The 14,010-nt window shown below is 45.3% G+C and overlaps 1 protein-coding gene across 1 annotated transcript; it reads right to left on the reverse strand.

The window, feature by feature from the left end:
• Positions 1–4,099: 4,099 nt before the first annotated feature.
• Positions 4,100–8,563, reverse strand: LOC307051254 (protein FAM170A-like; the record flags this gene model as incomplete). The annotated part of the gene is given in 4 exon segments (XM_079701581.1): positions 4,100–4,933; positions 4,937–5,232; positions 6,016–6,156; positions 8,494–8,563. Coding segments are annotated over 4 exon segments (1,341 nt in total).
• Positions 8,564–14,010: the final 5,447 nt, after the last annotated feature.

A 14,010-nucleotide genomic window follows, 5' to 3' on the forward strand; every position in this document is an offset into this window, starting at 1 on the left:
TTCAAAAGGCAGTGGGATTATTGTCCAGTTGCTTTTCAGTTTAAGGCAAGTGTTTTAGGGGCTTCCAAAGCCTCCCTCCTGAATCAATTTATGAAAAAAAAAACAAAAACAAAAAATGAAGGAAAGGCATTATTAACCCAACTACATTGTCTTGGTGTAAAAATCCTAACATATAGCATAGTGGGGAAAGGTTCTGAATCATGACCTAAGAGATGTGAGTTCTAGACCCAGTTTTGTGAATGCATAGCTTGGTGGTTTTGTCAAGTCTCCTATTTAACAGGGAGGGATGAGAATTTTTCTGTATGGTTTCTGTACTATTCAGTAGTATTGTCCACAATTACTTTTGCCTAAGGAGTTTAGAAAATGGAGAGACACATGATAATGTTGCAGGAAGAGGGACCTCTTCCAGGGCCCAAGGGTGGGCTCTTGTCTACCACTCAGAAAAGAATTTTCTGAGGAGACACACGTGCTGACAAAGCAACAGACTTTATTGGGAAGGGGTGTCCGGGTGCAGAGCAGCAGGGGAAGGGAACCCAGGAGAACTGCTCTGCCATGTGGCTCGCAGTCTCAGGTTTTATGGTAATGGGGTTAGTTTCTGGGTTGTCTCCGGCCAGTCATTCTGACTCAGGATCCTTTCTGGTGGTGCACACATTGCTCAGCTAAGATAGGTTCCAGCGAGAAGGATTCTGGGAGGTTGGTAGGACATATGGACAGGAGTCTCCACTCTCCTTTTGACCTTTCCCGAATTCTTCCGGTTGGTGGTAGTTGGTTAGTGCCGCATTCCTTACCAGGACCTCCTGTTTTAAGATAACTCGTGCAAGTGGTTACTATCGGGCCTAGTCAGGGCAGGCAGTTTTGGGCAGTGGTTTCCCTAAAAATAAGATTGTGGTCAACAATTTTGGGTGGAAGTGATGTGTGTTACTTTTGGGCCAGAACTCACACTGCCAGTGTGAGGCTCCAGAATTCTTTCTCTCTACAAAGATGACTGAGAGAGGTGGCTTTGTCAAGCTGGGGGCAGGAATAAGGAAAATGAAGAGCAGAGCTCCTAGGCAGCCCATGATGGGCATGTACAAGGAGCAGGAAATGAACCTTTGTTGTTTTAAACCACTGAGATTTGGAGGAATTATTCAAGCTTATTCCTTTTTGTTTGTTTGTTTTGCAATATGCGGGCCTCTCACTGCTGTGAGAGGAAGATAATAACAATGACAAGTAGCAAAAGCTCTAAAATGGAGACTATACTCCATTATAGCCAATTAATGGGAGTGGGAAGCTCGGGCTCACTGTCCAGGACATAGAACTAAAAGCTGAGGAGGAGCTGAGGCATCTCTTGGATCTCTATAAGCCTCCATCATTTCTGCTGAGTAGGGTTGACAGATAAAATATAGGCTGTTGAGTTAAATATGAATGTCAGAAAAACAACGAGTACATTTTGAAGATAAGTATGCCCCAAATAGTACATAGGATCTACTTATACTAAAAGTGATGACTTATTATTCATGTGAAGTTCAAGTTTAACTGGGTATCCTGTATTTTTATTTAGTAAATCTGACAGCCCTACTGATGATCCACAATGGAGGCAGTTCAGGAGCGGTACATGCTGGCTCTCGGACAGTCAGAAATGGCTTCAGCAGATCCAGGTACAGTATGAAATTCTTTTTGGATGTAGCTCAGAAGCCATGGGCAGCCCTTGACTGCAAGTACTGCCTCGGGTTTCCCTGAGGTGGGGTAAACCTTCCTCTTAATGGCCTTTTGGTAAGTCTGGAAGACCATATCCAAGGGGAGCCCCAAAGTCAGTTTCATCCTCACAACCATGTTTCCAATTCCTGGAATTGGCTGCATGTGACTCCCAAGAGATGAGGAGGTTTGTGAAAATTGGGAGTGTCATAGCTTGAACCCTTTGTAGGTAAAGTTTTGGTGTTCTGAGAGTTTTAACAGGAGCAATGTGAAAGACTCCAGGTCCCCAGGTAGATAGAAATAATCCTGTTCTACTTCTGTGTATGTGACAAGTCTCTAATAGTTCACAGAGCAAATATCTGGTCTTAGAAAGAGTGATCCAAGCTTGGATGTTTCTGGTGACAAGGCAAGGTCGTGAGTTTGAAGTTCACCTTTTATGGTTGAGGAGACAATAAAGTTGTCAGAAGGGCAATCATGGAGGAGACGTTGGCTTCATCCATTGTGCAGGCTTGTATATGTGGTTCTATCTAGATTGTGTTTCAAAGGTGGAGCTTGTTTACAATTACGAACATTCTCTAACGTGCTTTTTGGCCCTTCATTCCCAGAGCAAGAGCAGTGCCGAGGCTCTAGAAATGCCATGGATATTCTGAGCTGTCGGTGGCCTTTCCCAGGTACTGTTCCCTTGGTGCTGCTCCTTGAAATGTCCAAAGGGATTATCATCTGTTTTGTGGCCGGTCCTAGCATTGTGAAAGGAAGCTGCTGCTCCGGGCTCAGAGGATTTGTGCTGTGGTGGGAGGAGTAGTAGTACTACGACTATAAATTGTATCACAGCATATCTATTCCAGCTTGAGAGTGGGGTTGGGGGGTTATGAAGGGGGACTTTTATTGTACTTTTATACATTGTCCCCTTGAAAATAATTCAATTTTTAAAAATTAATTAATTTATTTTGGGCTGCATTGGGTCTTTGTTGCTGCTAGCGGGCGTTCTCTAGTTGCAGTGAGCGGGGGCTGCTCTTGGCTGTGGTGCACGGGCTTTTCATTGCAGTGGCTTCTCTTGTTGCGGAGCACGGGCTCTAGGCACGCAGGCTTCCGTAGTTGTGGCACGTGGGCTCAGTAGTTGTGACACACGGGCTCTAGAGCGCAGGCTCAGTAGTTGTGGCACGCGGGCTTAGTTACTCCGTGGCACGTGGGATCTTCCCAGAACAGGGCTCGAACCCATGTCCCCTGCCTTCGCAGGCATATTCTTAACCACTGCGCCACCAGGGAAGCCCAATAATTCAGTTTTTTATAAAGAGAATATTCCTAATATTCTTCCAAAATTTTAAAAATATATAGTTGGATAACACTATGAAAAGTTAACTGATATATTTTTTTATTATTTCTCTTTGCTCCCTGGATTTTTTTCCCCCTGCAGTCAGCTAGGCACTCTGAGTTCACTGCATTAGGAAGGTAAAGACTCAGCAGAAATGAGGGAGAAAAAAAGAAAATTCTCAGCTTTGGAATGTTCAAAACAGAGGCCACAGTAGAACAGGTGAGAATTCTGTGCACAAAAAATAAATGTCGTCTCAAATGTAGAAAAGTATTCTCTGCACTGGGAGGCAGGAGAGGGAGGGAGGGAAGGACTGAAGGAGAGAGATCAGTGTGACCAGGGACATGGAGACTGTGCTTGAGGACGATAGGCCCAGGAAGAGAATCAGAATCTGGAGAAGATTCAGCCTGCACGCGATCATTGCCTCCAGCCAGCACCCTCATCTCAGACCTCGGGAAATTCAGAGAGAGAGTGGGAGTAAGTCAGGAGGGCCACGCGCATAGTCTGTGTGGCAGGGGTTGTGGCCATTCCCTATTTGTGAGAAGTCCCCAGCAATTTCCAGGCCTCCTTCTGGAAAATGCTGGCGGACGTCTCTAGTGCTTATGTGAAAGCTTGTTCACAAACCTTGAAAGATACAGATGTAGATGACTGATAGATAGATGCATAGATAGAAAAATGTAATTAACTCAAACATCCAGGAAAGGTTTGGAAAATGCCCTTTATTGCATAGGACGTTCATATTGTCATATGATGTTAGACTGAGTGCCGGTCTCTTCATCCTCCTTCAGACCACGGCATTCTGTCTGCTACTATCCCGAGGATCCTTTCTTCTCCCTGGAAGGGATAAAACAAATGAGGTAGAACAGGAAGAGACAAGCAGCACTACAAGCTCTGCTGGTCAGGGTTACCCTCCAGCGTTGCCTTAACGCTCAGAGCCACACACACCACAGTGAGCTTGGCTCCAGATCAACGACCACGCAACGAAGGTTCTGGAACATTTCAATTTCTTGGGGAACCTCATTTCCACGTGACTCTCTTTCATATTCCCCTTTGTCACAGAAGGCTAGGTACAGTGGTCTGGGTGAGATCTCAGCTCAGGCCAAAGGCTCTCAGACCTCAAAGTTCTGGTCCTGCAAGGGCCCCTGTCCTCTCTTGAGACCACTCCTGGCTCTCTCTGCCGAGAAGGAGCTGCTGGCGGTACGTCCTGTAAGAGTTGAGGTCCATCGTGCAGACCCTGAGAAAACTCCTAGGAAAAGGGTCCACATTCTTGTTGAAGTCAACAGAGCTCAATTCCTTTGGAAGTGCTGGGTGTGTCCCAAGTTGATGCAACTGCAGAGCCATTAGGTAAACCAGCACATGTGTGCGGCCCCTTCCCTTAGACTCCTCTGGGCCCTCGTGACATAGGCTCAGAAGACTGCCAGCCTCAAGCCTTACCTCTTCCAAGGCCACACCGTGTCCAGGATCTTCTGTCCCATGAATCTCAGTTGCTGTGTGGAAATCAAAAGAGAGAAAAGACCCTGCCTGCGGGGTCTCTTCGGGTTGGGGCCTTCTAGCTTCTCTTCCTCCTCCTCCTCGTCCTCCTCGTCCTCCTCGTCTCTCAGAGGTGGTCTCGGGTTCCACACTGCCCTCCTCCTCAGGGGTGCTCTCGAATTCCACATTGCCCATCCACTGGGCGATGTTGAGATGGAAGAAACGGCAGCCGAAGCCCTCCAGGACGCCGCCCTTCACGTGCTGCTGGAGGATCTCCAAGGTGGGGAAGACCCGGCAGCCGGCCATGCACCTGAAGCCAGTCTCCGTGGTCACCATCCAGTCCGGTGTCTTGGCCCTGGGTGTCTCCTGGACTGCAGGTGACCCTGATGGGCTGCCTGGCTCTGCCCTTTCCTCATACTCTTTCTCCTCCCCAGTGGGCTCACTGTCAGACAGGAGGCTTTCGGTGAACACATCAGAGGGTTAAGTGCCTACTGTGCACGCATCCTCAGGAGGGGTCACTGCTTCTATCGTCAGCTGCTTTTCAGGCAACTCCAAGGGTTTCTTTGTCTTCCAGGAGACAGCTACACCCTTGTTCACTTGTACCTGCATGTAGTAGATTTTCATGCCCCTTTCCTCTTTGTCTGGGTGCAGATAGTTCTTACAGGGTGAAGAGGGTGAGGAGGAGACACAGTGTGAAGGGGGAGCGGTCTCCCCTTTTTCCTGAACCTGGGCTAGGGGTGCTTTAGGCTGGGAAGTGTCTCGATGTGATCTCCGGATTCCTGAAAAAGGAAATTAAAAACATAATAACATGCATGGGCCGTGCCGGAAGTTGAGGGAGCAGGTGTGGTAGACGAGAGAGGGACATTTGCATGACGTAGCTATGTGGTGAGCTTGGTGTCTGTTGGGTGTAGGACGGAGCGGTGTATCTGGTGTCATCTGTGGGCTTTTCATGTGCGTGTGGGGGGATACTGGAGCGGTGTCTGTATACAGGGGTGTGGAGTATGGTGGTGAGGGCTGTGGTATGTGAGGGATGCGGCTGGATGCGTGTACGACGAGGAGTGTGAGTTTGGGAATATCGGTGGTGCATTACTTGTGGAATGGGGCTGTGGTGCTTGGGGTTTATGTGTGCTCTGAGAAGGGCTGTGCCTGGAGGGCGGATGTATGTGTCAGCTGTGTGGACCTGAGCTGGATGGTCCTGCTCTCAGGCTGGAGATCTATGATGTAGAATTCTGTCCTTCTCTGGAAGCAAAGGCAAAGAGAAACCCTACATTTTCCTCTGAAGATGCTTAATCTGGTCCCTCTTCCCTCCACCTCAAGCCCAGACCTTTCCGGCCCCTGCTCCTTGACTTCCCCACCATGGTGTTACCAGGATTCACACACCCCCGCCCCAGACTCAGCTGGGATCCACGCCCTCGTAACAGCTCAGCCATCCTGCCCAGGCTCCTCCACAGAGCCCTCATCACCTCTGATGACCCTGGGTTTCCTCTCAGCCTCCCTGTGATCTGTGTGCCTCCTGCCTCACAGCCAAGCACCCCCTCACCTGAGGAGCCCCGCGCCCTTACCAGCGTAGATGAGCTTGCGCGGAGAAGAAGCACAGGAGAAGTATGTAGAGGCAGAGGAGACCTCCCCTGCCCCTGGGCTGCAGCCTTGGGCCACCACAGTGGATCCAAGCTGAGGGGGATCCTCTTGTGACTTCGAGATTCCTGAGGGAGGAATGAAAGGCTCAGGGTGGGTTCATCAGTCCTCTGTCCACAAATATTTACCGAGTGTCTGGCACGTGTCAGGTGCAGTGAATACACACAGTTGAGAGTGTGGTTCCCAGTGGATACTCCAGTATTTAATTCAAATCAGTACTTACTCTGTCACTGTCTTGGTAATGTAGGCCTCGGTGGTGACTGTGAGTATGTGGGAAGAGTGAGTGATGTGTATCAGTTAAGTCTGTGGTAAGTGTGGGGTTGGCATGGGGAGCACAGTGCAGATGTGTCTTATCTGTGTCTGTGGCCTTTGTGTGCATGGTTTCTGTTCACAAGTCAGGAATTCTGGGACATGTAACTTTTCCTCATTACATGGTGTGGCTTGTATTTATGGTGTGTGTTCATTCATTCATTCACCAAGATTCAGTAAGCAGCTACTCCTGTGTATCCGGCACTCTTGCATTGTTCTAGTCTCTGGTAATGCTGCACATTCTACTAGAGGAAGACACACACTAAACAAAAATACAATAAATATATAATACCTGAGCTGGTGGTAAGTATATAAGGGTTGCCAGACTAAGCGAAGAAAAATACAGGGCACCCAGTTAAATTTCAGTTTCAGATAAACCCAGAATAATTTTTTCGTGTAAGTATTCCCATGCAGTATTTGGTCTTACTTATTTTTAGTGTAAGTATGGCCCATACAATATTTGGGACATACTGATACTGAAAAATTACTTGTTGTTTATCTGGAATTCAAATTGAACTGGATAGCCCATATTTTATCTGGCAACCCTGACATGGGTTAGTGAGACTGTGGTTTACTGTGGTTTGTACAAAGCGGGTCTGGCATTACTCAAGAATGTGTTACAAGTGTGGTGTGTATGACACGTGACTGGTTATTATAGAGGTATTTAGCAATGGCTGAAGTTAGCTGTGTTTGTGCGAGAGTTGAGGAGATACACACACATATATATATATATAGAGAGAGAGTGTGTGTGTGTGTGTCCTATATATATAGTGTGTGTGTCTATATACATATCTCATCTCCAGCGTTTGGTGTTGGAGGAGAGGATTGTGATACAGGTGGGTTGTATGAGAAGGTAGTACAGGAGGGATGCGTGTATATACCTACATGTGCTGTGTGTGGTTTAATACGGAAGTTATATATGGGGTGTGTGATATTTTTGCTGTATCAGAGTGTACATGGGTGTATGAGTTACTGTCTCATAAAACACCCCTAACAAGAATTCTGTATACACTCTTACGTACGCCGAGTGTCACCCAGGTCCAGACAGGGTGACAAGAACTTTACCACGCAGAGTTTATATCTGATAAGCACTCTACCCCCATTCATCCTGCTCTCCTCTGTACTACCACACACACACACACACACACACACACACACACACACACACACACAGGAACATAGCGAAAAATATTCTGAATGGTCAGGGGCAGTCATTGCCTTCCCCAGTCTGTCCCAGCCACTGCCTGAAAATCTGCCTGCTGTGTAGACCTCCATTCCCAGGGCCCATCCTACAGTCTCCAGGGCCCTGGGCCTGGTAGGAGCTACTGGGCTCTAATCTGGGGCAGAGACCTCTAGCTGGAACTCTGGTGTGACCACCCCCTCCCAGGGCAAGCTACTCGCCTACATTTAATGCACGCAGGCACCACGTGGCCCGTGGCTCTCAGAGCTCCCCGCAGGACCCTGAGGACATTTCTCATCCCCGCCCACGCGGTCTCATTCTCTGGAAAGCCCTTCCCTTCCCTTGGTCTCCTTTGGGAAATTGTTCCTGTTGAAGGAATAAAACCTCCTTGCTTTCAATATGACACCATCCCTAGGCAAACAATCGTCTTTCGAACTGCATTCCACTTGTCAAGATATTTTTCAACAGGGCCTTCAACTCATGGGGCTTCTCTTTCCACTTTGGTAAAAGAGGCCAAGCAACTCATGGGTCTCTCTCAGCATCCTTGCATCCTTCACATCCCCCACCTCATGACCCCAGGAAAAGATCCAAGAGAATAAGAGAGAAATCGGGGACTGAGAAAAGCTGCACCTCTAGGCAGGATGCAGCCTGCTGTGAGTCCGACAAAGCTCCAGGCCCGGCTGCCCCAGGAGAGAGTCCTCAGACCAGCGGAGCTGACCTCCCATCTCCCAGGGGCATCTGGCCGTTCTGTGCCGTCTCGCACCACAGGGACCCTCCGGATGGATACGGCAGCATCAGTGAGACAAGGTCTCTCGCTCCCTGCTTCACAGGTGACACGTTCTCAGTCCCCCGCTTCCTAGAGAAGGTTCAGTTTGGCAGAAACCCATGTGCCCCAGACAAGTTGCCCCCCACATACCTCCTCCGTTCTCGGCAGTTTCCTGGGACTCTTCATTTTCCAGATGTTTCCTCTTTTGTCGCCGTTTCATCGTACCAACTAGAAGTCTCCCTTAGGAGATGCCTCAAGAGATGTCCAACTCCTCCTCTCCCCTACAGGTTGGCCCTTCTTGGCTCTTGGGAAGTCCGTTGAAATGATTCAATACAAATAAAAATAGTCAAGTCTCCTAAATGGCTGAAAAACTTGTACCACTTAGTGAACCAGCAGTGCTGCCTAGTGCTCACCAGGGCTGTTAAGTTTGCAAGGTTGCCAGGCGCACAGCAGGATTCTGTGACCTCAATGATGACATCAGAGCATTCTGTGGACCTAGGTTCAGCACAGTCTCTGCAATAGCACAGGCCCCGTTTTCAAGAACAATTCCTGTTTCCCAGCCGAACCTTTCCCATGAAAGGGAAAGGTTCATACCATATCTATTATAAATTGTATCATACCATATCTATTATAAAATGAACATTTTTTTTAATTTATTTTTTATTTTTTTATTTTTTATTGCTTTATAACAAATTTAATCAGTTATACATATACATATGTTCCCATATCCCCTCCCTTTTGCGTCTCCCTCCCACCCTCCCTATCCCACCCCTCCAGGCGGTCACAAAGCACCGAGCTGATCTCCCTGTGCTATGCGGCTGCTTCCCACTAGCTATCTACCTTACGTTTGGTAGTGTATATATGTCCATGCCGCTCTTTCACTTTGTCACAGCTTACCCTTCCCCCTCCCCATATCCTCAAGTCCATTCTCTAGTAGGTCTGTGTCTTTATTCCTGTCTTACCCCTATGTTCTTCATGACATTTTTTTTTTCTTAAATTCCATATATATGTGTCAGCATACAGTATTTGTCTTTCTCTTTCTGACTTACTTCACTCTGTATGACAGACTCTAGGTCCATCCACCTCATTACAAATAGCTCAATTTCATTTCTTTTTATGGCTGAGTAATATTCCATTGTATATATGTGCCACATCTTCTTTACCCATTCATCCGATGATGGACACTTAGGTTGTTTCCATCTCTGGGCTATTGTAAATAGGGCTGCTATGAACATTTTGGTACATGTCTCTTTTTGAATTATGGTTTTCTCAGGGTATATGCCCAGCAGTGGGATTGCTGGGTCATATGGTAGTTCTATTTGTAGTTTCTTAAGGAACCTCCATACCGTTCTCCATAGTGGCTGTACCAATTCACATTCCCACCAGCAGTGCAAGAGTGTTCCCTTTTTTCCACACCCTCTCCAGCATTTATTGTTTCTAGATTTTTTGATGATGGCCATTCTGACTGGTGTGAGATGATATCTCATTGTAGTTTTGATTTGCATTTCTCTAATGAGTAAAGATGTTGAGCATCCTTTCATGTGTTTGTTGGCAGTCTGTATATCTTCTGTGGAGAAATGTCTATTTAGGTCTTCTGCCCATTTTTGGATTGGGCTGTTTGTCTTTTTGTTATTGAGCTGCATGAGCTGCTTATAAATTTTGGAGATTAATCCTTTGTCAGTTGCTTCATTTGCAAATATTTTCTCCCATTCTGAGGGTTGTCTTTTGGTCTTGTTTATGGTTTCCTTTGCTGTGCAAAAGCTTTTAAGTTTCATTAGGTCCCATGTGTTTATTTTTGTCTTTATTTCCATTTCTCTAGGAGGTGGGTCCAAAAGGATCTTGCTGTGATTTATGTCATAGAGTGTTCTACCTATGTTTTCCTCTAAGAGTTTGATAGTGTCTGGCCTTACATTTAGGTCTTTAATCCATTTTGAGCTTATTTTTGTGTATGGTGTTAGGGAGTGATCTAATCTCATACTTTTACATGTCCCTATCCAGTTTTCCCAGCACCACTGTCCTTTCTCCACTGTACATTCCTGCCTCCTTTATCAAAGATAAGGTGACCATATGTCCGTGGGTTTATCTCTGGGCTTTCTATCCTGTTCCATGGATCTATCTTTCTGTTTTTGTGCCAGTACCATACTGTCTTGATTACTGTAGCTTTGTAGTATAGTCTGAAGTCAGGGAGCCTGATTCCTCCAGCTCCATTTTTCGTTCTCAAGATTGCTTTGGCTATTCGGGGTCTTTTGTGTTTCCATACAAATTGTGAAATTTTTTGCTCTAGTTTTGTGAAAAATGCCAGTGGTAGTTTGATAGGGATTGCATTGAATCTGTAGACTGCTTTGGGTAGTAGAGTCATTTTCACAATGTTGATTCTTCCAATCCAAGAACATGGTATATCTCTCCATCTATTTGTATCATCTTTAATTTCTTTCATCAGTGTCTTATAATTTTCTGCATACAGGTCTTTTGTCTCCTTAGGTAGGTTTATTCCTAGATATAAAATGAACATTTTGATTGGAGATCTTTTAATGTCTTTTATATAGAGATTTAATATGAATATTTTAAATGGTCTCCAGTTTCCCTGTGGATTATTGACATTTTAAACTCTGCGCTTCCATTTTCCCTCAATACCTGTAATTTTGTCACGGCTATTTCTGTACTTAAAGATGAGGAACTATATAATTGATTTCTTCATTTTTTTCCCATCTCTTTCCAAGGTACTGAATTTGATTGTGTCTTACGAATTAGTGAAAAATGCTAGTCCTTGAGTCAGGACATTGGGCCCTTTACCAAGTCACTCAACCTGTCTGGGCTTCAGCTTCTGTCTGTGCTATCGAGAGGCTTGGCCAAGCTGACTTTTCAAATGCTGTGTTTCTTTGATTCACTCTCACTTACTGATCTGCTACTTAAGAAGAGGGCCTGTTCTCATAAAGTAAGAACAGTCGTTTTCTAATCCTTGGGTTGGGCGGAGTTTAAGTGGTCGTACTCAGTTTGTTAGTTATATTTACTTTTACGTATGCTTAGCTCTAAATAATTTATATGGCTCTTGTGACTATTTTTAGATCTTCTTTTTTTCTTATTTTCTTTTACAGTTTCTAATTTGTTATCGCCAGTGTAGAGGAGCCTGATTGATTTTTAAAATTTATTGATCTTGTATCTGTCTGCCTTGTTGAACCGTCTTATTAGTTCCTGCTAGTTTATCTGTGGGTTCTTTTGGGTTTCCTACATAAATGAACATATTAAATGTAAATAATGTGTTCTTTGGATAAAGTTTATTTTCTTGCATCTCTATATATAGAAGCAATATGTTGAATTGATTTAAATATTTAAATACTTACATACCTGTTATCATACTCTAAGATTCTTTATCTTATTTTCTTTCAATCAATATTATGTTTTCAAGATTTATCCACATCAGTCCATATAGATCTAGGTCTTTGATTTTTGACTGTTTGATATTATTTCATCACATGCGTATAGCATCATTTATTTTCCATTCAAGCATTATTGGACAATTGGATTGTTTCCCTCCCTTCTCTAGAACAAACAACGTTTCCTAGAATATCCCTGAAGATGTCTGACAGTCGAGAAGGGCCAGGCTCCCCGAAGATTCCTACTTGCTTTTAGCCACCTTCCAACAGGCCATCTCCAGCCAGCAATTTGAAGCACAGATGAAATGAAAACTCCCCCAAGTGTGGAGATCTTCGGAGCTTCCTAGAAGGTGGGAGGTTAATGATAGGCATCCTGCTGGGATCCCAGGGGAGTCTGAGCTGGCCTGAAGCTGATCTTCCTCCTCCACCTCTCAAGAGAAATGTGGAGGAAAGAAGACTTCAAAAACTGTGAGTAGGCAGAGGGAGAGAGATTGAGGGCCGAAGCTGCAGCTGAGGTCTTGGAGTGGGCTGTGAGGACGCAGAGCCTCTAGAGAGCCAGGCTCTGCCTTCTGAGCACTTCTCCCCTAAGGCTGCTCATCATTCAGGTGATAGCAGGCATATACAGCCGACTCGGCCCACACTGTCACAGAAAGCCTTATCAGGATCTCTTCGTCTTCATACACTCTTGTGTCTGTTACTTGGTTATTGCCTTTGGTACTCCACTGATGTGAACCACAGCTGCTAGGGGATGGAGGACACTAGTGACCCATCTTGCTCTGTGGCCTCAGTCCACAGCTTGAGGGTAAGGGAAGAGGCCAAATGAAGGTCAAGAAGGAAAGATGGAGTTTGAAGAGAAGACCTGAGTTAAGGGTGTCTTCTCAAGTCTTGATGAATGAAATGTAGCTCCAGTACCTGAAGTCCTGCTTGTTCTCAAGGCTGACCACGGGGCTGGGTGTACTCAGTGAAGGAACCGTATACACTTAGTATTTCATTGCTTGCTCACACTTGCCCTCCTCTGATACACACTCTGCAAGACTGATGTTCCCCTGAAACAACTTTCCACCTGCCACTGTCATCCCATGAATATTTGCTTCCCCTTCCTAGTGTCCCCCTAGAATGCTATTGCAGCCAATTCATAATTCGATAATCATGCTTCTTACCGTAGTCTCAGCAACTTCTGATAAATTTTAGTCACTTCATTCCATAGTCTTCACACGTCAATAATCTTCCTTAACTTCCTAGCTGCAGGTTAACCCATTCGGAATCATTTCTTTTTCTTTCTCTTCTTTGGCAAATCCTTTCTATCTTTTAAGGTCCTTTTCTTGTCTCTCTACCATCCTGCCTTCCTGAACTTTTTTTTTTTCCATTTAAGTAACCTTTCAATCTCCTTCCCCAATTTCCTCATAAACATTTAGAGTTTATTCCTCACAAGTTAGACAGAGGTTTATGAGTGGCCAGGCATAATGGACTCAGAATGAGTTGGCACCCCCGAGGTACCTGTTTTGCTGGGGAGCCACAGGTGAAGGGCTGGCTGCTGGACACATGTTTGCATGGAGTCAGGCTGAGTGGCCTCGGGGTGTTTGCTCTGCACTTGTGTGTGTTTCTCCCTAGTTGGTTTCCTTGTCCAGCCACCTCTGACCTCCCTCCATCCAGCCCAGGGCATCCTTCTCATCACAGGGGTAGGATGTTTGTCTCGTTTTCCATCACATCCTTTCCCCAAAGTTTGGTTGTGAGTTGTTCCCATTCCAAAGACCTTTCCTCTTTGAAGAGAAAAGAGAAAATCTTTTCTCTCCTTTTCTCTCACTTCACTTCTGCTCTATTATCTCCTCCGTCCAGAATGGCCCACTGACTCAAATGGGTGTAGATCCGAAGATGGCAAGAAATGCCAGCAATTCTGAAATAATAATACGGATGTATCAGGAAAACTTGAAAACCTTTATCCTGCCACATTAAAAAAAATTGCACTTCCAGTGTATTCAAAGTCTCAGTGTAGAAACACAAATGATGTAGAAATTGAATGACACTCAAGTTTTTCTTTCCTCCTTTCCTGATTTATTCTAATCCTCAAAGTTAACATGATTAACTATCTGTTATGTAAACTTTCAGACATTTTCTACGCATGCACACTTTTCTTTTTTTCACATAAGAGTGTGAACTAGGTCACTTTCAACACGCTGTGATTCTGTGATTCACTGTCTCCCACCGAGTCATCCACTGATAAAGTAATCTGTTTCATGGAGAAATATTTCCAATAGCTAATAGCCAATGTCTGTGGAGTGCTTACTCTGTGTCG

This window comes from Hyperoodon ampullatus (assembly GCF_949752795.1).
Source record: "Hyperoodon ampullatus genome assembly, chromosome: 4".
NCBI lineage: Eukaryota > Metazoa > Chordata > Mammalia > Artiodactyla > Ziphiidae > Hyperoodon > Hyperoodon ampullatus.